Source organism: Mirounga angustirostris, unplaced genomic scaffold (genome assembly GCF_029215605.1).
Source record: "Mirounga angustirostris isolate CCGP_5_RB_7025 unplaced genomic scaffold, mMirAng1.0.hap1 SCAF_17, whole genome shotgun sequence".
NCBI classification, from domain to species: Eukaryota; Metazoa; Chordata; class Mammalia; order Carnivora; family Phocidae; genus Mirounga; species Mirounga angustirostris.
Genome location: NW_026991725.1, coordinates 1843207 through 1865086, shown reverse-complemented (window position 1 = coordinate 1865086; position 21880 = coordinate 1843207). Strand labels below are relative to the sequence as shown.

The 21880-nt window shown below is 40.4% G+C and overlaps 1 protein-coding gene across 3 annotated transcripts in view; it reads left to right on the top strand.

The window, feature by feature from the left end:
• RPA1 (replication protein A1) overlaps positions 1-21880 on the top strand; it is a 73962-nt gene that overhangs the window by 11036 nt on the left and 41046 nt on the right. For all 3 annotated transcript variants that reach the window (XM_064582363.1, XM_045889621.2, XM_064582362.1), the window contains exons 2-5: positions 4096-4146; positions 5156-5234; positions 6107-6215; positions 20182-20270. In XM_064582363.1, coding sequence (XP_064438433.1) covers positions 4096-4146; positions 5156-5234; positions 6107-6215; positions 20182-20270 — 328 coding nt within the window. The remainder of the gene's footprint in view (positions 1-4095; positions 4147-5155; positions 5235-6106; positions 6216-20181; positions 20271-21880) is intronic.

Below are 21880 nucleotides of genomic sequence, written 5' to 3'. Positions count from 1 at the left end.
GCTCTCTCTCAAACAAATCTTAAAAAACAAAAGAAAGGGTTGGAACTTTCAACCCTAAACTCCCCCCTGCCCTGCCACTGTCCCCCAGAGAGTCAGGAGATTGATCTAGTCACCAATGGCCAGTGATTTAATCAATCGTGCCTATGTAATGGGACCTTCAGAAAGCCCCTGAACAGCAGGAATCAGAGAGCTTCCAAGGTTGGTGAACACATCTACGTGCCAGGAGGGTCACATACCCCAAACTCCACACAGGGACAGAAATTCCTATGCTCAGTACCCTTCCAGACCTTGCCCTATGTACCTCTTCATCTGGTGGTTCATTTGTATCCTTTATAATATCTTTTATAATAAACCAGTAAAGTAATTCCCTGAGTTCTTTGAGCCTGAGGAGGGGGTCATAGGAACCCCCAATTTGTAGGCAAGAAGGCAAAAGTGTGGGCATCCTAAGGACCCACCACTTGAGGTTGGTATCTGAAGTAAGCAAGGGAGGTCTTGTGGGACTGAGCCTCTAACCTATGGGGTCTACACTAACTCTAGTGTCAGAATTGATTTGTAGGACACCCACTTGGTATCTACAGAGAGTTGCTTCATGTGGAAAACCCACACATGCAGTGTCAGAAATGGTTGTGAATAGATAAAGCTTTTCTGTAATACTATATCAAACTCAACAAATGGTAGTTTCTTAAAGGTTAGTTGGAATGTAAAATTGGTCTATTTTTTTTTTTTTTAAAGATTTTATTTATTTATTTGAGAGAGAGAGAATGAGAGACAGAGAGCATGAGAGGGAGGAGGGTCAGAGGGAGAAGCAGGCTCCCCGCCGAGCAGGGAGCCTGATATGGGACTCGATCCTGGGACTCCAGGATCATGACCTGAGCCGACGGGAGTCGCTTAACCAACTGAGCCACCCAGGCGCCCTAAAATTGGTCTATCTTGGGGCACCTGGGAGGCTCAGTCGATTAAGCGTCTGCCTTCTGCTCAGGTCATGATCCCAGGGATCTAGCCCTGTGTTGGGCTCCCTGATCAGCAGGGAGTCTGCTTCTCCCTCTCCTTCTGCCCTTCCTCCCGCTTATGCTTGCTCTCTCTCGCTCTCAAATTAAAAAAAAAAAAGGATTGGTCTGTCTTGCATTTTGAATGGATCTTTTGCCTATGCATTATTCATAATGTCATGCATTGGTCATTTGGAAAATGCTGGCTCATTGCATTATGCAGATCTTCCAAATATTGGTGTTTCATTATATAACAAAAATTCATGTTTATTAATCTCACTAATCAGAAAAGTTTGTAAGCATTGAGAAGCTGTAAAGCTCATTGTTGGCGAATAGAAGTTTTCAAAAGTTCTGATTTTCACTAAAAAACCCTTGTATAATTGGCGGTAACTTTCGTTTTCCTTGAAAACAGGTTCACCTTATTTTTGAGAAAATATTTACTAAATTCTGAAGTTTGAATAACCAGTCTGTCATTTGGCCTTGCAAGTAAAAATGGTGTTGTGTAAAAAAGCAGTTGGTTCAACTCACAACTCAACTGCACAAATGCTTTTCCTTGGAGTGACAGCCAGTACTCCGATGTGCAGTGAAAGTACTTTTTGCCTACTTCCCATACTGTTACATAGAGTATTTTAAAATTTCTTTAAAGAATAGTAAGTTGTGGGGCACCTGGGTGGTGCAGTTGGTTAAGCGTCTGACTCTTGGTTTCGGCTCAGGTCATGAGATCGAGCCCTGTGTTGGGCTCCACACTCAGCTTGGAATCTGTTTGAGAACCTCTCCCTCTGCCCCTCCCACTGTGCCTGCGTGCCTGCGCACGCTCGCGTTCTCTCTCAAATAAATAAATAAATCTTAAAAAAATATTGAGTTGTTTTGGCAGACTGTTAATTTACTTGCAAATCAGCTAATCCCTCAGAGACTGGAATGGGTCTAGAATAGCTTTTACTTTGGTCTAGTTCAGTTCTGTTTCTAAAGCATGCCCTTTCTGGGATTTTCTGCTGAATGCAGCAGATGTTTATTGAGTTTTCTGTCTTGAGGCTGGTTAGAACTCATCTGTATTCCAGCCTGTGTGAGCTCCACTAATTTTTCAGTTTATAGCTCTCTAATATTTACTCTTTGCCTGGCCTTGTAGAGTCTCATTCTGTGTATGCACAACTCGGAATTCAGCCAGAGACTCAAAGGAATCTCTGTGTAGGTTATTGAAGCTCCTTCTCTGTGTAGCTCCCTCATCTCTGGTACTCTGCATCCATGAAATCCAGCTAACTCACCTCCCTGAACTTTGATCTGTGCTCAGTAGGGCTACCACGTTCTTCTTGGGTTCCCTCGTCCATGCTGTGGTCTAAAAGTGCCTCTGTGCCAAAAGCCAGGATAATCAGGGTTCCCATCATTTCAGTGATCAGTCTTTCTCTACCTGTTGTCCTGTATTGGAAAACAGTTATATATTTTTGTCCAGTTTTTTAGTTGGTGGTTGGAAGAGCTAGTCTGGTACCATTTATTTCATTTTTTTTAAAAAAGATTTTATTTATTTATTTGACAGAGAGACAGCGAGAGAAGGAATATAAGCAGGGAGAGTGGGAGAGGGAGAAGCAGGCCCCCTGCCGAGCAGGGAGCCCGATGTGGGGCTCGATCCCAGGACCCTGGGATCATGACCTGAGCCGAAGGCAGACGCTTGACGACTGAGCCACCCAGGCGCCCCTGTACCATTTATTTCAGCATGGGCAAAATTAGAGGCCAGAGAACCAGTCTTCACTGCTGTTAGTTTTTCTGATGGTTACCTTTACTGAGAGAGAGAAAGAGAGAGAGTGCATGTACAAGAGTGGGGAGGAGGGGCAGAGGGAGAGGGAAACCTAAGCAGACTCTGTGCTGAGTGAGGAGCCCCACGCAGGGCCTGATCCCAAGACCCCGAGATCATGGTCCAAGCCCCGAGCCGAAACCAAGAGCCTGATGCTTAACCGGCTGCGCTATCCAGGCACCCCCTGATGGTTACCTTTAAATGATGGCTTTTTAAACACAAACTAAAAGCCTGATTGATATTCTGGTGTTTTTTTGTTTTTTTGTTTTTTTAGATATTATTATTTGGGGGTAGGGGCAGAGGGAGAAGGAAAAGGGGAAAGAATCTTAGTGTGGAGCCTGATGTAGGGCTCCACATCACAACCCTGAGATCACGACCTGAGCCAAAGTCAAGAGTCAGATGCTTAACTAACTGAGCCACCCAGGCGCCCCTTTTTTTAGATATTATTTTCATAATTGCTAATAGAGTCAAGAGTTTTAAAATTCAAAAGGTGTAAAAAGAAGATTCAGTATGAGGTCTGCCTCCCACATGTGGCCCCCACTCCTCAGTTCTTTCACAAGAGGCAACCAGTATTATATAAACATCTTTTTTTTTGAGAGAGACACAGCGAAAGAGGGAACACAAGCAGAGGGAGTGGGAGAGGGAGAAGCAGGCTTCCCACCGAGCAGGGAGCCCGATGCGGGGCCCGATCCCAGGACCCTGGGATCATGACCTGAGCCAAAGGCAGACACTCAATGACTGAGGCACTCAGGTGCCCCTATAAACATCTTTTTAAGGCTGCATAATACTCTAAGGATTTACTGTACTTATCTAATTCTCTATTAATGGGCACTATAGTCAAATTAATGCGCTGTTCTGAATAATGAGTATATATGTGATGCCTTTATTTTGGATGTAGTAAGTATATCCTTGTGGGTAAGCATGTATACCACTTTTTTTTTTTTTTTTTAATTTATTTATTTGACAGAGAGTGACACAGCAAGAGAGGGAATACAAGCAGGGGGAGTGGGAGAGGGAGAAGCAGGCCTCCTGCTGAGCAGGGAGCTTGGTGCGGGGCTGGATCCCAGGACCCTGGGATCATGACCTGAGCCGAAGGCAGCCACTTAACAACTGAGCAACCCATGCACCCCGCATGTATCCCACTTTTATGATTTTATGATTTGTCTATAGTGATAAAACTTAAACTGGATTTTCAAATGATAAGCTCCAAAAAGCCTCTTTAATAATGTTATCTGTAGTTTATTCCAAATACCAAACTGTAAAAATATGTCAGATTTTGGTCATGATTTGAATGTATATCTCCTTCTGTTTTTACTCTTTCAGGTCATAATGCAACAAGGAGATACATCCATAAAACCCATCCTCCAAGTCATCGTGAGTACCTTCGAATATTTTATGTCACACATTTTAAAAACTTTTATGTAATTACAAATTACATTTGATGAAGCACACACAGATTCGTCCACTTTAAGAAATTCTCTCCCTCATCCCAAAAAATAGGACAGTCTTGTTGTAACCCTAAGAGAGGAAGCAGGCCTTCCCCCCCCAATATTATGCTAGCCAAGGCTTTGCCTTTCTGTTCTTTCCACAATTGATGGATACTGTAGTGCTACCCATCATTACCACTGCCTCCTTTTCTTCCTGCCCTGAGGTTTGTCTTGCTCAAATCTGCCTTACGTGGGCCTGCAGTGAACATATCTGCTTAAAATTCTTCATTAACCCTATCATTCATTTACAGGGTTCTCAAATTTTAGTGGGAATTTAAAAAATGCATAGAAGCAGCATCCTGGATCATACCTGCAGATTCTGAGACATAGGCCTAATGATCTCCCTGTTACTCCCAAACTCACTGCCACTCATCTTAAAGCTCTGTTTATGTACTTTACTTCCTTTGGAGAACTGCTTCTGATTTCCTTCAAGTTGTGATAAACGTCTTGGCTGTGTCCCCATGTCATGTGCGTAACTCTCTATGTCTCTTTGCCTCTGTCTCCACCTCATTTGTAAGCCCCTTCAGAGCAAGGATATTTTTTTTCCATTTTGTATTTTTAATGTGTTTTCTATGTAGCTCCTTATATATATTAGGTGCCTTGTCGTATCTTTTTTAAAATTAATTTTTAATCAAATTTGAGTTGAGAGAGAACAGAAGAGAATTGAAACTCATTTTATTCTCAACTATGTTGTGTTTAATAATGTTAATACAGAGACGGTGGTTGGAAAATCATCAAATACAATTTTCTTTTGCTTAGATTTAGGTGTCAAGAGAATGGGCGAGCAGTTCAGTGTTTGTTGAACTAATGGCAAACCCACTCTCCTGCCACTTAAGTTTACTTATCCCTGGGACTGGGAAGACAACCCGACTAATGAATCAAGTTTTCTATCCTAGAACATCCGTCCCATTATTACAGGGAATAGTCCACCCCGTTATCGACTGCTTATGAGTGATGGATTGAACACTCTCTCCTGTAAGTATGGTGTATAAATCTAGGAATTTGCATTTAAATAATAAAAGAACACCCAGCACTTTTGCAGTAATTTGGGGCATTTCGGAAATGTACATTTGCTTGGCCGTGTACTTCATTCACACAGAATTATGGCTGGCAGAGAGCATTCTTTTTTTTTTTTTTTTTTTAAAGATTTTATTTATTTATTTATTTGACAGAGACAGAGACAGCGAGAGCAGGAACACAAGCGGGGGAGTGGGAGAGGGAGAAGCAGGCTTCCTGCTGAGCAGGGAGCCCGATGTGGGACTTGATCCCCGGACTCTGGGATCATGACCTGCGCCGAAGGCAGACGCCCAACCGACTGAGCCACCCAGGCGCCCGGCAGAGAGCATTCTAACAATAGACTAGATCTAGTGGAAAGCTGCCACTTGGCTTAATTAATTTTCTCTAACTGGTGCTCTGTTTTCTTTGATTAATTTCCCTCAGGATGGTATTGACATTTAGTGAATATAATGGGTTAGCTGTCCTATACTTGCCTTTTGGGGGATTTATTTCTGTGTTGTAAACTTTACAAGGGAGAAAGAGAATTTGCAGAATATTGCTTGCTATCTCTAGTCACAAGGTGAAGAAGATAGAAAAGACTTTTTAGTCTTTGTCATGAAACCTGAATGATGGAAAAATTATTTTGGGTCCTTTAAGAAATACATTTCAAAGTACCAGCAGATGTTTAACGCAGTAAATTATATTGTTTTTCACTATGCAGAATCTGAGTCGTTTTAATTTCAGGAACATATTCAAGGCATTGTTTTCCTTTGCTAGTCCAGGTGTGATCAGCTTTCAGATTGTCATGACTGAAATGTTGTGGGGACTAAAGTAATCTCTGTGCTTTTCAGCTTTCATGTTGGCAACACAGTTGAACCCTCTGGTTGAGGAGGAACAATTGTCTAGCAATTGTATTTGCCAGATTAACCGATTCATTGTTAACACTCTGAAAGATGGAAGGTATGTGGTGTTTTTCTTTGTTTTGGGGGGTTTTCTTTGGTTTTATTGTGTTGTAGAATGGGGACTAATTTTTCAACAGAGAAATCCATTGGATGCCAAAATTCATGTAGGAATCAAAGACGATGATGAGCTTTCAGCTAAGAATTTACATGAGATTTGAACTCGGGTGACTAAAACATGGCACCAAAGGAAGAGAAATATGGAAACAGATTGGAAATTTCAAAGCAGGAGATTAAAGCAGAATGCAGAACTTTTATTTCTAATTTCTTCAGAAGCACTGTTTTTAAGATTCTCTTTTGAAGTATGTGTTAATCAAAAGGGGTTACTTATAAGAGCAAAACTGATGTAATTAATTATGTAAGGCTGCCCCTTTTTTGCCATCTTGAATGTTTCATGGTAAACTTTATTCAGCCTATATAGAGTATGCTGAGTACTGACAGATGCTACACGCTCGAGGTGCAGTGGTGAGCAGCACTGTTATTTCTGGGTAACTGTTGCTAAAATAGGACATTTTTTGTTGGGGAGAGGCTTTTAAGCTTTTTATTTCCAATCACAGAACACATGGGAAACAAATGTAGCGAGAATTCCCCTCTTAAGAAGGGTATGTCAGTGTATGTTACAGTATTATCTGTAGTTTTGCTTTATATTTGTTTGCTGTATCGTCCTTCTTTTAACTTTCAGCTTCTCTGTTCTTAACCTTGGATGTCTTTTATAAACAGCATATGATTTTAGAAATCAGTTTGAGATTTAGTTGGTGAGTTTATGCTGCTTAATTTATTATTGATTTTTTTTTTCTAATTTTTGTGTTTTTACCATGTTTTTGCTTTATTTTTTCTTGCCTTGGATTGATTTTTTCCTTAATTTTTTTTTCCTCTACTGGTTTGAAATATATTTGTGCTGTGTTTTTGTTTTGTTTTGCGGATATTCTCACATTTAAAAAACCCCATATGTGAATTAACAGATATTCTAAAATAGGTCTGTATTTTTACAATCCTCTCAAATAAAGCAAAGGTCTCAAAATGGTCAATGTTCAGTGTTTTAGCTCAACTTTGTTTTTATTTCCTTGAATTAGTATATTCTCTATATAGATAGCAATTACTTAGACTTACCCATAGAGTCTCCCTTTGTCTCCTTTATCACACTCCTTTCTTTTTAGTTCAGTTCTCATTTTCCTGAAGAGTATCTTTTAGCAGCTCTTTTTTTTTTTTTTTTTTTTTAGATTTTATTTATTTATCTGACAGAGAGAGACACAGTGAGAGAGGGAACACAAGCGGGGGAATGGGAGAGGGAGAGGCAGGCTCCCAGCTGAGCAGGGAGCCCGATGCGGGGCTTGATCCCAGCACCCTGGGATCACGACCTGAGCCGAAGGCAGACGCTTAACCGACTGAGCCACCCAGGCGCCCCTCTTTTAGCAGCTCTTATACGGAAGGTTTGTGAATGATAAAAATCTGTCATCTAAAAATGTCTGTTTCATTCTCAGTTAAATGAGTTTAACTAGGTGTAGAATTCTAGGTTGACAGTTCTCTATATCGTGTAGTAGGATCTTCACCCTGACAGAATTTTGTGTCCTTGTCATTGTGTTTTGTAAAACAACTTTTATTATACAAGTAATATATACATAAATTATAAAACTCAAATGAAGAAGGGTTTTAGGGTTGTGAGTTCTAGCCCCACATTGGGTGTGGAGCTTACTTAAAAAAACAACAACAACAACAACAACAAAACTCACACACAAAAATAACTGTAATTTGACTGCCTACAAATAACTATTCTTAAAAATCTTGCTGTTATCCTTCCAGAATTTTTCTATAAATGTAAGTACTTACAAATTTGTATTTTCCTTTAAAAAATTCATAATATGGTTTTATAATACTCTTTTTTTTAATAGTGGTCATTTTTACATGTCCCTAGATAAACCTCTATGTCATATATATATATAAAATTTGGCGGGGGGGGTGGGTGGCAGGCAGAGTAGGCAGAGGAAGAAGCAGGCTCCCTGCTGAGCAAGGAGCCCGATACGGGACTCGATCCCGGAACCCTGGGATTATGACCTGAGCCAAAGGCAGATGCTTAACTGACTGAGCCACCCAGGCGTCCCCCCTCTATGTCATATATTACTTAGTATGTCATTGTATAGATTTACCATAATATAGTTAACATTTAATATTATATAGCATTTCACTATTTAAAATTTTTCGCCAGTGCTTCTTAGAATATATTTGTACCTCTTTGTGTATTCAAATTTTTAGGGAATATGAGTATTTTAATAAAAATGACACACAGAATCATCGATTCAAGCAGTACAATAAAAGGTACAAAAAAGGAAAAAATTGTCTAAAATTCATACAACCCAGAAATAACCATATTATGATTTAGTGAGCATCATTCCCGATATCTCACAGTGTGTATTTATCAATAATTGGTGGATAAATAGAAATAATTTTGATAGTGGAATGACAATATATATATTGTTACTGCTCTCTTCCTTCCTGAGTAATTCAGTCCACAGCCATTAGGTGGGGCCAAGCAAGATAGATGTTTACAAGGGAGGGGTGGTGGTGGCGGTGGTGATGGCCCGGAACCAGGTGTTAGCCCAAAGTGAGGAAGGTATCTTTGTGGGCTGGACAGGGGGTTGGAGACCAGGTAAAGAGAACACATGGGGAGAGGGTGGCTACAGTCCAGAATGGGTTGTCAGAGCCTGAGTAGGGTGAGGCAAGAGTCTGTATGGCTGTTGGATCCTGAGCAAGGGATGAAGGAATCTGGGGGTGTTGTGGGGATCCGGCACAGCAACAGGTTGTTGGGGGGAGAGGAGGGTGCTTGTTTGTAATAGGGTGGTAGTGGTCTTAGAACTGGGTTTGGAATTTGAGCATTTAGAGGATAGTGTCCATGTGTATAGCAGTGGCAGGTGGTGACAGGAGATTGATTACCTATGAGGGGAATTGATCTAATAAATATGTTGAAGGCTCTGGGAGCTAGCCAAGGGAGAGGTCTGTGATTCTGGATTATAATTGAAGGTTTCAGAGTAAACTCAAGGTTTTTAATAGATAGATAGATATAGATATAAACATTTAGTTTGGGGTTTTAAAATTATATTTTACTGGAGTGCCCAGGTGGCTCAGTCGGTTGAGTGTCTGACTCTTGATCTCAGCTCAGGTCTTGACTCAGGGTTGTGAGTTTGAGCCCTATGTTGGGCTCCATGCTGGGTGTGGAGCCTACTAAATCAATCAGTCAATCAATAGTTCTTTTTTACCTTGTTTTATTATATCTTATTTTAACTCAGTTTATTTAAGCTAAATACAAAAATAGTTCTCCCATTTCTCCCACCTCTTACTCCTTCGCCTTTAACAACCACCAGTGTGTTTGTTCTCTGTATCTATGAGCTTGTTATTTATTTCCACATATAAGAGAGATCATAGGGTAATTGCCCTTCTCTGTCTGACTTAGCATAATGCCCTGGAAGTCCATCCATATTTTCACAAATGGCAAGACTCCATTCTTTTTTATGGCTGAATAATATTGTGTGTGTGAGAGAGAATTTCCTTTTTTAAAAGATTTTATTTATTTATTTATTAGAGAGAGAGCATGCCATGAGCAGGGGGGAGGGGCAGAGGGAGAGGGACTCGATCCTAGGACCCAGGATCATGACCTGAGCCGAAGGCAGATGCTTAACCAACTGAGCCACCCAGGTGGCTCTGTGTCACAATTTCTCTATCCATTTATCTATTGGTGGACATTTAAGTTGTTTCCATATGCTGACTCTTGTAAATAGTGCTGCAGTGAACATGGGGGTGCATAGATCTTTTCGAGTTAGTACTTTTGTTTTCTTCGGATGAATACCCAGAAGTGGAATTGCTGGATCTTATGGTAGTTTGATTTTTAATTTTTTGAGGAATCTCCATACTGTTTTCCATAGTGGCCACACCAATTCACATTTCCACCAACAGTGCACAAGGGTTCCCTTTTCTCCATATCCTTGCCAACATGTGTTATTTCTAGTCTTTTGAATAATAACCATTCTAACAGATGTGAAGTGATATCTCGTTGTGGTTTTGATTTGCATTTCCCTGATTAATGATGTGAAGTATCTTTTCATGTACCTGTTAGCTAGCTTTATGTCTTCTTTGGAAAAATGTCTGCTCAGATCTGGTTGGTGTATGAGTATACATACCTTGTGGGGTGTGTGTGTGTTCCCTAGATCTCTCTCCTGAGAGGGCTTTGGAGTGGCAACACCCCAGTAGCTCTGAGCCCCCCTAGCACCAGATCTTGGTTTCTGAATGCCATTGCACACTCGAAAGAACTAGGGCTTCTTGGAGGATGGCTTGTTACAGGCCTGGAATATCTTAATGTGTCAGATGGTAAGGAAGGGCTCAAAGGGAGATGGGATCCTGTCAGAAGGACAGAAAAACTGGCTTGCAGAATCTTACACTTGTCAAATCTAAGGCAATTTATAAACCATAATAAAAACGGGAACCTGTTAAATACAATAGGAGTTCATAAGTCCATAGTGAATAAATGAATACATGGGGTTTTTCTTAAGATAGAGTGCCATCTAACAAATGTGGAAGGAATGACAGAATTAGAAAATCGCCCTTTGGTAACCAGCACAGGGTTAGTTTATGCAGGGAACGTCAGTGGGGGCTGTGGCTGCTCTAACAAAGGAACACAAACTTGGTGGTGGTGGTTTTAAAGATTTTATTTGGGGGCACCTGGGTGGCTCAGTCGGTCAAGCGTCTGCCTTCAGCTCAGGTCATGATCTCAGGGTCCTGGGATCGAGCCCCGCATCGGGCTCCCTGCTCAGCGGGAAGCCTGCTTCTCCCTCTCCCCCTGCTCATGAGCTCTCTCTCTCTCTCACTCGCTCTTTCTCTCAAATAAATAAAATCTTTTAAAAAATTAAAAAAATATATTTTATTTATTTGACAGAGAGGACAAGCAGGGGAGTGGGAGAGGGAGAAGCAGAAGTTATTCGCCTGGAGGTCAGAAGTTGAAATCAGTTTCACTGGGCTGAGATCATGGTGTTGACAGGCGCATGCTCCCTCTGGAAGCTCTAGAGAAGGATCCTTTCTTTTCCTCTTCCAGCTTCTGGTGGTTGTTAGCATTCCTTGGCTTTTCACGCGTCAGTCCAGTCTCTGCCTCCATGGACCCATTGCCTCCTGTCTGTGTCAGATCTGCCTCCCTCTTACAGGGATACATGTGGTTGCTTTTAGGGCCTAGCAGAGGATCCAGGATAATCTTGACATTTCAGTCCTTAACTTAATCACATTTGCAAAGTCCCTTGTTGTCCCATTCACAGGTTCCAGAGGTTAGGAGGTGGATATCTTCTGGGGGGCCATTGGTCTACCACAGATGCTGAAACGGGTGAAGTTTGTAGAGTAACAAGTTATTTATGGAGTTAAAGTTCATACCCACAACATAATTACTAATTATAAAAGGAGCAGAGACAACTTTATAGTGGAGGAACCTGGCAGACAGCACCTTACTGCAGTGATTAGGGTTAACATTACCAGCAATGGGACAAATAGAAAATGTGTATTTATTACCTGATAGGATGCAATGAGAAGAACACAGCATCACTAATATTATACTTTTGCCAAGGATGCATACTCTGTATCTAATCATGAGGAGGCCTCAGGTAAATTAAGGGACATTCTACAAAGTAAGTGACCTCTGATTTCTTTCTTTCTTTCTTTCTTTCTTTCTTTCTTTCTTTCTTTCTTTCTTTCTTTCCTTCCTTCCTTCCTTCCTTCCTTCCTTCCTTCCTTCCTTCCTTCCTTCCTTCCTTCCTTCCTTCCTTTCTTTCTTTCTTTCCTTTCTTTCCTTTCTTCCCTCCCTCCCTCCCTCCCTCCCTCCCTCCCTCCCTCCCTCCCTCCCTCCCTTCTTTCCTTTCCTTTCCTTTCCTTTCCTTTCCTTTCCTTTCCTTTCCTTCTTTTTCTTTCTTTTTCTTTCTTTCAAGATTTATTTACTTATTTGAGAGAGAGAATATGAGCCAGGGAGGGAGCAGACTCCCCGCTGAACATGGACCCCAACGTGGGGCTTGATCCCAGGACTCCGAGATAACGACCTGAGCTGAAATCAGGAGTCAGACGTTTAACTGAGTCACCCAGGCGTCCCAGTAACCTTTGATTTTCAAATCTCAAGCATGAAAGTAAAAAAGTTGTGTACACTGAGAGACTGTTCCAGATTGAAGGAGTCTTGAGAGATTGGTAATTAAATATAACAAGTGATCCTGTACTAGATCTTTTTTGCTAATGAGGACATCATTTAGATAGTTGATGAAACTTGAATAGGTTCTGTGGATTAAATGGAAAAATTCTTTGGTTATGTTTCAGGTTCAGTGACTTAACCAGGCTGTGTCTTAACGTCAATTGTTATTACCATTTTTTTTTTCCTGTTATATGGTATGCCTTTCAGTCTGCAGATTCTATTCCTTAATGCTATTTTTTGTTTCATTTGAGCTTTAATTTTTATATTGTGGATAACTGTCCTCCCTTTGTGTCTTCAGTTTGCTTTAGTCTTTTTCTAATGCATACATTGGATTAAGTCAAGATTTTCCAATAATAGTAGTTCAGTTTTTGCCTTTCTCCTGGTGTTTTTTTGTTTGTTTGTTTTTTTTAAGATTTTATTTATTTGACAGAGAGAGAGCACAAGTAGGCAGAGTGACAGGCAGATGGAGAGGGAGAAACAGGCTCTCCGCTGAGCAGGGAGCCAGAAGCGGGGCTCGATCCCAAGACCCCAGGATCATGACCTGAGCTGAAGGCAGCTGCTTAACGGACTGAGCCACCCAGGCGCCCCTCTCCTGGTGTTTTTTGATGTTTATAATGTTTGAGTGTTAGATGTATAATGGTATTACTTTTGTTCTATTTTTGTCTTAACTTCTCAAGCTCCCTTTTTCTTTTTTCTTTTTTTAATGTTTTATTTATTTATTCATGAGAGTCAGAGAGAGAAAGAGAGAGAGAGGCAGAGGTAGAGGGAGAAGCAGGCTCCCCGCTCAGCAGGGAGCCAGATGCGGGACTCGATCCCAGGACCCCGGGATCACGACCCGAGCCGGAGGCAGACGCTTAACCATGTGAGCCACCCAGGCACCCCTCAAGCTCCCTTTTTCTTCTCAATCTCTTGTTTTATCTCATCTTTTGAGTTTTATTTTATTAAATTCTTAGTCTTATTTCTCAAACCACTCTTGGAAAGTATTATTCCCTTTCTTGGCTTATGCGTTCTTCTAGATCAGATTCTTTAATTGTCTCTGCCTTCTTTGTTCCTTTTATTTTTATACACTTTTATATGATGCATTGTTGCTGTGTCATTTCTTTTTATCTTGTTCATGCTTGATGTGGATAGTTCTGACAGACTTCATATTTGCTCTGACATAGTTTAGCCTAGGTACATCTCCTTGCCAACCTTCCCACATGGGACCTGTTGTCTTCCACTCCAGGCTACCTTTGAGTGTTTGAGTGGTGCTTTCTATCCATTTTCCTGTCTTCTAAGGTATGGTTATGGGAGAGGGTGGAGAGCTTTGCTCGCCTGTCGAGTACAAAAACTTAGGCTTCATTCTCCAATCAGGGATAGAATTTCACTCCCATGGGCTTTGTTTTATTCTACCACCTCAGAATGGTGGCATGTCTTGTATTCTTTCTTTCTTCTGTTGAGAACCTGTGTATGTATGTACAAATTTATTTACCCTTTACTTTTTTGATGGTCATTTAGACTTATTCCAAACGGCTTTAGCATTCATTCTTGCATGTTTATCTTTATGTGCTTATGGTGTTATTTCTTTTTTTTTTTTTTTTAAAGATTTTATTTATTTGAGACAGAGAGAATGAGAGAGAGAGAGCACATGAGAGGGGGGAGGGTCAGAGGGAGAAGCAGGCTCCCTGCCAAGCAGAGAGCCCGATGCGGGACTCGATCCAGGGACTCCAGGATCATGACCTGAGCCGAGAGCAGTCGCTTAACCAACTGAGCCACCCAGGCGGCCTTTATGGTATTATTTCTGAAGAGCAGATTCCTTGAATTAGTATCGTGGGGATCAAAGGACATGTCTTACAGAAAATCTACAAGTTAATATACTCATTAACTTTGTGTAAGAGTGCTTGTTTCTGAATAAGCAAATCCAAAGAAACAGATTAGTGGTTCCCCAGGGGTGGGGAAGTGGAGTGGCATGTGTATGATATCTCAAAAAGCTGATATTTAAAACAAAACAAAACAAAACTTTCTCCTTAACCTTGTTAACATACTGGATACTACTAATTTTTACGAATAATTGTTAATTATCATTATTTTAATTTACATTTCCCTAGTGATGTAAAGTGTCTTTTATTTTATTTATTTATTTATTTATTTTTTAAAAGATTTTATTTATTTATTTGACAGAGGAAGACACAGCGAGAGAGGGAACACAAGCAGGGGGAGTGGGATGGGGAGAAGCAGGCTTCCCACCGAGCAGGGAGCCCGATGCGGGGCTCGATCCCAGGACCCTGAGATCATGACCTGAGCTGAAGGCAGACGCTTAACCAACTGAGCCACCCAGGCGCCCCTAAAGTGTCTTTTTATATACTCGTTGACTGTAGTTCTTTTTTTTTTTTTAAGATTTTATTGATTTATTTGAGAGGGGAGAGAGAGAGCACAGAAGGAGAGTGAGAGGGAGAAGCAGACTCCCCACTGAGCGCAGAGCCCAACGTGGGGCTCCATCCCAGGACCCTGAGATCATGACCTGAGCCAAAATCAAGAGTTGGATGGTTAACCAACTGAGCCACCCAGGCGGCCCTGATATAGTCACATTGTTTTAGCAACCTTGCAAAATTCATTTAGTATTTCTTTTTCTGTTTGTTTCAAATTTGTATTTAAATTCTGGGTGCTTCAGTCAATTAAGTGCTGGCCTTCACCTCAGGTCATGGTCCTAGGGTCCTGGGATCAAGCCCTGTGTGGGGCTCCCTGCTCAGCAGGGAGTCTGCTTCTCCCTCTCCCTTTGTCCCTCCCCCTTGATCGTGCTCGCTTTCTCTCTTTCGGTCTCAAATAAATAAAATAAATAAATTCATTCTAGTTAGTTAACATGTAGTGTATACTGGCTTCAGGAGTAGAATTTAGTGATTCATCACTTACATGTAACACCTAGTGCTCATCCTCCTTAATGCCCACCCCCCACCCACCTCCCTCCTCCTACCTTCAGTTTGTTCTCTCTACTTAAGAGTCTCTTATGGTTTGCTTCCCTCTCTTTTTTTCTTTTTTCTTTTCCATATGTCCATCTGTTTTGTTTCTTAAATTCCACGTATGAGTGAAGTCATATGGTGTTTTCTTTCTCTGACTGACTTATTTTGTTTAGCATAATACACTCTAGCTCCATCTACATCTTTGCAAATGGCAAGATTTCATTCTTTTTGATGGCTGAGTAATATTTCATTGTGTGTATATACCACATCTTTATCCATTCATCAGTTGATGGACATTTGGGCTCTTTCCATAGTTTGGCTATTGTTGATAATGGTCAGTGCCATAGTTTTGTTTTGTTTTGTTTTTAGTAACAGCTTTATTGAGATATAATTCACAATCAGCTATAATTCATCCATTTAAAGTGTAAAACGGTTTTTTAATATATTGACAGAGTTGTTCAGTCATTACCACAATTAATTTTAGAACATTTCATCATCCCCAAAATAAACCCTGTACCCTTTAGCTATCACCCCTAAACTCCCCATTCTTTCTAGCCCTAGACAACTACTAATCTATTTTCTGTCTCTCTAGATTGTTTATTCTAGACATTTCATATAAACGAAATCATAAAATGTGTGGTCCCTCGTGACTCGCCCCTTTAACGTAGCATAATGTTTTCAAGGTTTATCCATGTTGTGGCATCTACCAGTACTTCATTCCTTTGTATAGCCAAATAATATTCTGTTGTATGAGTATGTCACATTTTGTTTATCCATTTGTTTGGACATTTGGGTTTCTATCTTTTTGCTATTAAGAATAATGCTGTGGACATTTGGGTATAAGTTTTTGTGTGGACATCTTCCATTTTATATATGTATATATTTAGGAGTGGAATTGTGGGTCATATGGTAACTTTAAGATTAAAATTTTTTTTTTTAAGTATTTATTTATTTATTTGAGAGAGAGACACAGCGAGAGAGGGAACACAAGCAGAGGGAATGGGAGAGGGAGAAACAGGGTTCCCGCCGAGCAGGGAGCCTGATGTGGGGCTCAATCCCAGGACCTTGGGATCATGACCTGAGCCGAAGGCAGACACTTAACGACTGAGCCACCCAGGCACCCCTAAGATTAAATTTCTGAAGAAGGACCAGACTATTTTCCAAAGTGGCTACCAATTTATATTCCCACTAGCAATGTATGAGGGTTCCAGTTTCTTCATGTTCTCACCAACATAGGTAATTAAATCTGTTGTAGTATTTTCAGTTAAAGTATCATCTGTAGAATAGTTTAGTAATTTACAGGTGAGGTCTTCTTTTACCATTTTCCCCCAAAATTTTCTTGGCAGCTCTTCTCTTTATTCTTCCATATGAATTCCAGAGTTATAAAGTCAAGTTGAAGAAAATAAAAGTCTCACTGGAATGCAAGAAATTGCATTAAATTTATATAGTATTTGATACTAAGTCTCTGCATTCAAGAATATGGTATGGAGGGGTACCTGGGTGGCTCATTGGGTTAAGCGACTACCTTCGTCTTAGGTCATGATCCTGGAGTCCTGGGATCGAGTCCTGCATCGGGCTCCCTGCTTGGCGGGGAGCCTGCTTCTCCCTCTCCCTCTGCCTGCCTTCCCCTTGCTTGTGTGAGCTCTCTCTGTTAAATGAATAAATAAAATCTTAAAAAAAAAAAAAGAATATGGTATGGGAACTGAGGGTTGCTGGAGGGGAGTTGGGTGGGGGGATGGGATAAATGGGCGATGGGCATTAAAGAGAGACTGGATATAATGAGCACTGGGTGTTATATGCAACTGATGAATCACTAAATTCTACCCCTGAAACTAGTAATACGGTATATGTTAATTAAATTGAACTTAAATAAAAAATCTAAAAAAATATATGGTATATATATGACTTCCCATATATCCCAATATCCAGCTTCAAATTATCACCTGATACAGATCTTCTTTATACTATATCCCTTCTACGTCTACCCTCTTCTATAATTTTGAAGCAAGTCTCAGACATCGTATTATTTCATCCATAAATATCTTAGTATATATCTTTAGAAGATAACATTTTTATTTATTTATTTTATTTAATCTAATCATTTTTCTAAAGTAGTCTCCATGCTTGAAGTCACAGCCCTGAGATTAAGAGTCATATGCTCTATTGACTGAGCCAGCCAGGCACCCAAAAGATAACTCTTTTTTTTTTTTTAAATACCATTTTACACCTGAAATATTAAATATCCTGTCAGCGTTCTGTTTCCAGTTATTTGTGTGTGTGTGTGTGTGTGTGTGTGTGAGAGAGAGAGAGAGAGAATTTTACCTGAATCAGGATCCAAAATAAAGTTCACACTGTAGTAGGTTGATACTTCTTTTAAGTCTCTTTGTATCTGGGGGCGCCTGGGTGGCTCAGTCGGTTGGGCGTCTGCCTTTGGCTCGGGTCATGATCCCAGAGTCCTGGGATCGAGTCCTGCGTCGGACTCCCTGCTCTTCAGGGAGTCTGCTTTCCTCTCTGCCCCTCCCTCCACTCGTTCTCTCAGTCTGTCTCTCACATAAATAAGAAAAAAGTCTATTTGTCTCTGTAGGTTCCTCCAGTATATCTTTTTTCACTCTTACTGTTTTTTTTTTGTAGTTTCAAGTTTTTGCTTAAATTCCAGTTAGTTAACACTTTACTGTTTATTTGTTAAAGAAGCCAGGTCAGGGCACCTGGGTGTCTCAATCAGTTAAGCATCTGCCTTTGGCTCAGGACATGATCCCAGAGTCCCGGGCTTAAACCCCACATTGGGCTCCCTGCTCCACGGGGAGTCTGCTTCTCTCTCTCTCTCTCTCTCTCGCTCTGTGAAATAAATAAATAAAATCTTTAAAAAAAAATAAAAATTAAAAATAGAAACCAGGTCATTTGCCCTTTAGCCTCATGCAGTTTCCCATAGTCTGGATTTTGCTGATTGTATCTCTGTAAAGTTGTAATGTGTCCCTGTCATCTGTGTTTTCTGTAAGTAGATATTGGTATGTTCCTTTGATGTGCTGCTGGATTCATCTCGCTAATGTTTTATGTAGGATATATATATTAAAAGATAAAATTAATTTTTTGAGCCTATTTTCTCTTAGATTTTGCTATTTAGCCATGCTAAATGATTGATAAGCCTGGAGTAATTTGGATAATTTTGGAAGGTAGTTAAATATCTACCACTAAATTTCTATCAGGTAGTTTTTATAGGGAATCTATAATTGTCAGGAATAGATAGTTTCAAGCTTCTTTTATTAAAGTAATATAACTTTGATATGAAAGCCTGATAAAGGTAGCACAAACTCTTCAGTTATATATAAAAACTCAAAATATAGCAATCAGACCATTTGAAGAATACAACATGATGAAGTTGTGTTTGTTATTGCTTAAATATTGCTCCAGGGGTGCCTGGTTGGCTCAGTTGGTTGAGTGTCTGACTCTTGATTTTGGCTTGGATCATGGTCTTGGGGTTGTGGGATCGGGCCCCAAATCGGGCTCCGTGCTTGGTACAGAATCTGCTTGAGATTCTCTCTTTCCCTGTCTTGCCCTTCCCCTGCTTGCGCACACGCTCTCTCTCTCAAAGAAATAAATAAAATCCTAAAAATATATTGCTTTAAACCATCCACTTCTTTTTATCACCATTGCCATGACCCTACTACAGGCTACCATCTTTTGGTCTCCCTGCTTCCAGTGTGTTCCCCTCAAATTCCTTCTTCAAGTTTCAGTTCTTTTTCAAATACACATGTAATCATGACATTCTCATTCAAGTATGTATTGAACAATAGCTGTGGATACCTGGAGGCCACCTACTCTCGTTGAAAGTGCTATCTGGTAGAGATCGATAATAATGAAATGAAGAGTGTATAAAATATATGTAAATGAATAGTTAAATGATGAGCACAGTTAAAATCTATGTTCATAATTCTGTATTAATGTATATTAAACCTGAGAGAAGTGATGTAAAGGAAAGAAGTCATGGCTGTAGAGAAAAGTATAACAGAAACCCAGTCTAAACTAAAGATGAAGGAAGTGTCTCTTGAAGAAGTGATGTTTGAAATGAGAGCAAAATGAGTACTAGCTGAGGGCAGAATAAGAGAAGGCCATACCAGTCAGTGAGCAGCAGGTACAAAGGCTTTGTGGCAGGAGAGAGCATGGCACATACCAGGAACTGAAAGCAGACAGAATGGCCGGAGAGCAGAGCATCTCAGGGAAGTGGTATGAGATGAGCTGGAGAGAGATTGGCAAGGCCAGACCACACAGAGCCTTGTAGGCTGTGTGTGAAAGGTCTTATTTTTGGCCTAAGGTTCTTGGGAAGTTATTGAAAGGTTTTAATCAGAGTTAAAGGTAGATGAAGAACTGTAAGTTGTTAGATAATAATTATATTAAAAAATAGCTACAGGCGTAATGTTTTTCACCGGGAAAAGGTAATTGTTTAGGTAAGTATATGTTTCTGAAAACAGATCATCTTTTGTTGTGCCATATATTATTGTGTTTAGTAATCTAAATTCTGATCGTGTCATTTGCTCCTTAAAGATATGGTTTGTGGTAAGGACACTGCATTTTAATTAAAGGACTAGATGGAAAATGAAAACCCTGCAATCATAAAAAGCCTTGATAATGATGCAGTGAAAGATTAAGGGAAATATTTACATAGGAATTGATATCATATCTTTCTCAAGTTATTCAGTAATGAAAACCCGTTGACAAACGGAAATAGTTTTATCAAAATGATTATGGGGGAAAGCTTTTTTTAAGTAGCTTGTCATTTGAAGGGCTTCTGAATTGATTTTTTCTAACTTGTTTTTATTTCTTTGCCTTCATAGGAGAGTAGTTATTTTGATGGAGTTAGACATTTTGAAATCTGCTGAAGCAGTTGGATTAAAGATTGGCAATCCTGTGCCCTATAATGAAGGTAAAATGCTTTTTTATAGGTTGTAGCTCTCAACTGAATACCTCTTTATAGATCCAGAATTCTACCTTTTGGGTTCAGTTTGATTTATTGGTCTTACCAAGACTAGTGATTTGGGGGTTTAGGAACCAGGTTAATCTTTCAGCGTTTTCAGCGCTAAAGAAATGATGGTAGGACTCTGAAGGAAAACCCTCTTCTCTGTTTTTCTCTGCATACAACTTCTTTCATAATTTTGGCTTATCTGTCACCAGAAGTATGGGGTTTATCCTACACTAAGCAATTCTCTAATTCTCCATGAACACTGGCTGGTTGTCCTACGATTCAGTTTAGTTCTGATGCTATCTATCTGAAGTTAGCATCAGATTCCTTAGGTAAAGACTGAGTCCCACAAGGCTGCCTCCGTACCCCTCTGCCACCCCAAACCCCAGTTCCGAAGCCAGTCAAAAGTCCTAGGTAGTTACTTGCGCTTCTGACTAACTGGCTGTAAATTGGAGTTCCCACAACCCCCTCCTCAGGTTCGATTAGATTAATGAGCTAGAGAGGCTCACAGAACTCAGAGAGCAGCCAGGTGGAAGAGGTGTACTGGGCAAGGTATGTGGGAAGGGATGCAGAGTTTCTGTACTCTCTCGGGGTACACTGTCCTCCCAGCACTTCCATGTCTTCACCAACAGAAGTTCCCAAACCCCATCCTTTTGGGTTTTTATGGAGGCCTCCTTAGTTAGGCATGATTTAATAATCATTGATCATTGGTGATTGGTTCAGTCTCTAATCCCTCTTCTCTCCTTAGAGGTGATGGGTGGGTGCTGAAAGTTCCAACTCTAATCACATGGTTGGTTCCCCTGACAATCATCCCCATCCTTAGGGGCTTTCCAAAAGTCACCTCACTGACACTCAGGTGTGGTTGAAATGGGCTTCCTCCTACCACTTAGGAAATTATAAGGGTTTTAAGAGCTCTGTGCCAGAAACCATGGATGAAGGCCAAAAAAATACTTGTTATATCACAATATCACAAGCTTACATTAGGAAAGGAGGAAAAATTAGAGAATATAATGGAAAAAGATCCCACTTACAATAGATTAAAAATAAATACATAGGGGCACCTGGCTGGCTCAGTTGGAGGAGTGTGTAACTTTTGATCTCGGGGTCATGAGTTTGAGTCCCATGTTGGGTGTAGAGATTACTTAAATAAAAAAAAAACTTGAAAAAGAAGCCAATATATAGAAGTAATGTTAATGAGAAATGTGCTTTCTTAAATGCACATTTTTGTTTTTGTTTGTTTTTGTTTTTAAAAAATGTAAAGCAAGGGACACCTGCTTGGCTCAGTCAGTAGAACATGTGATTCTTGATCTCAGGGTCTTAAGTTTGAGTTCTATGTTGAGGGTAGAGTTTACTCAATTAAAAAAAAAATCTTAAAAAAAATAATGTAAAGCAAGGGCTCCTGGCTGGCTTAGTCAATAGAACATGCAGCTCTTTATCTCGAGGTTGTGAGTTTGAGCCCCACATTGGTTGTAGAGATTACTTAAAAATAAAATCTTGGGCGCCTGGGTGGCTCAGATGGTTAAGCGTCTGCCTTCGGCTCAGGTCATGATCCCAGGGTCCTCGGATCGAGGCCT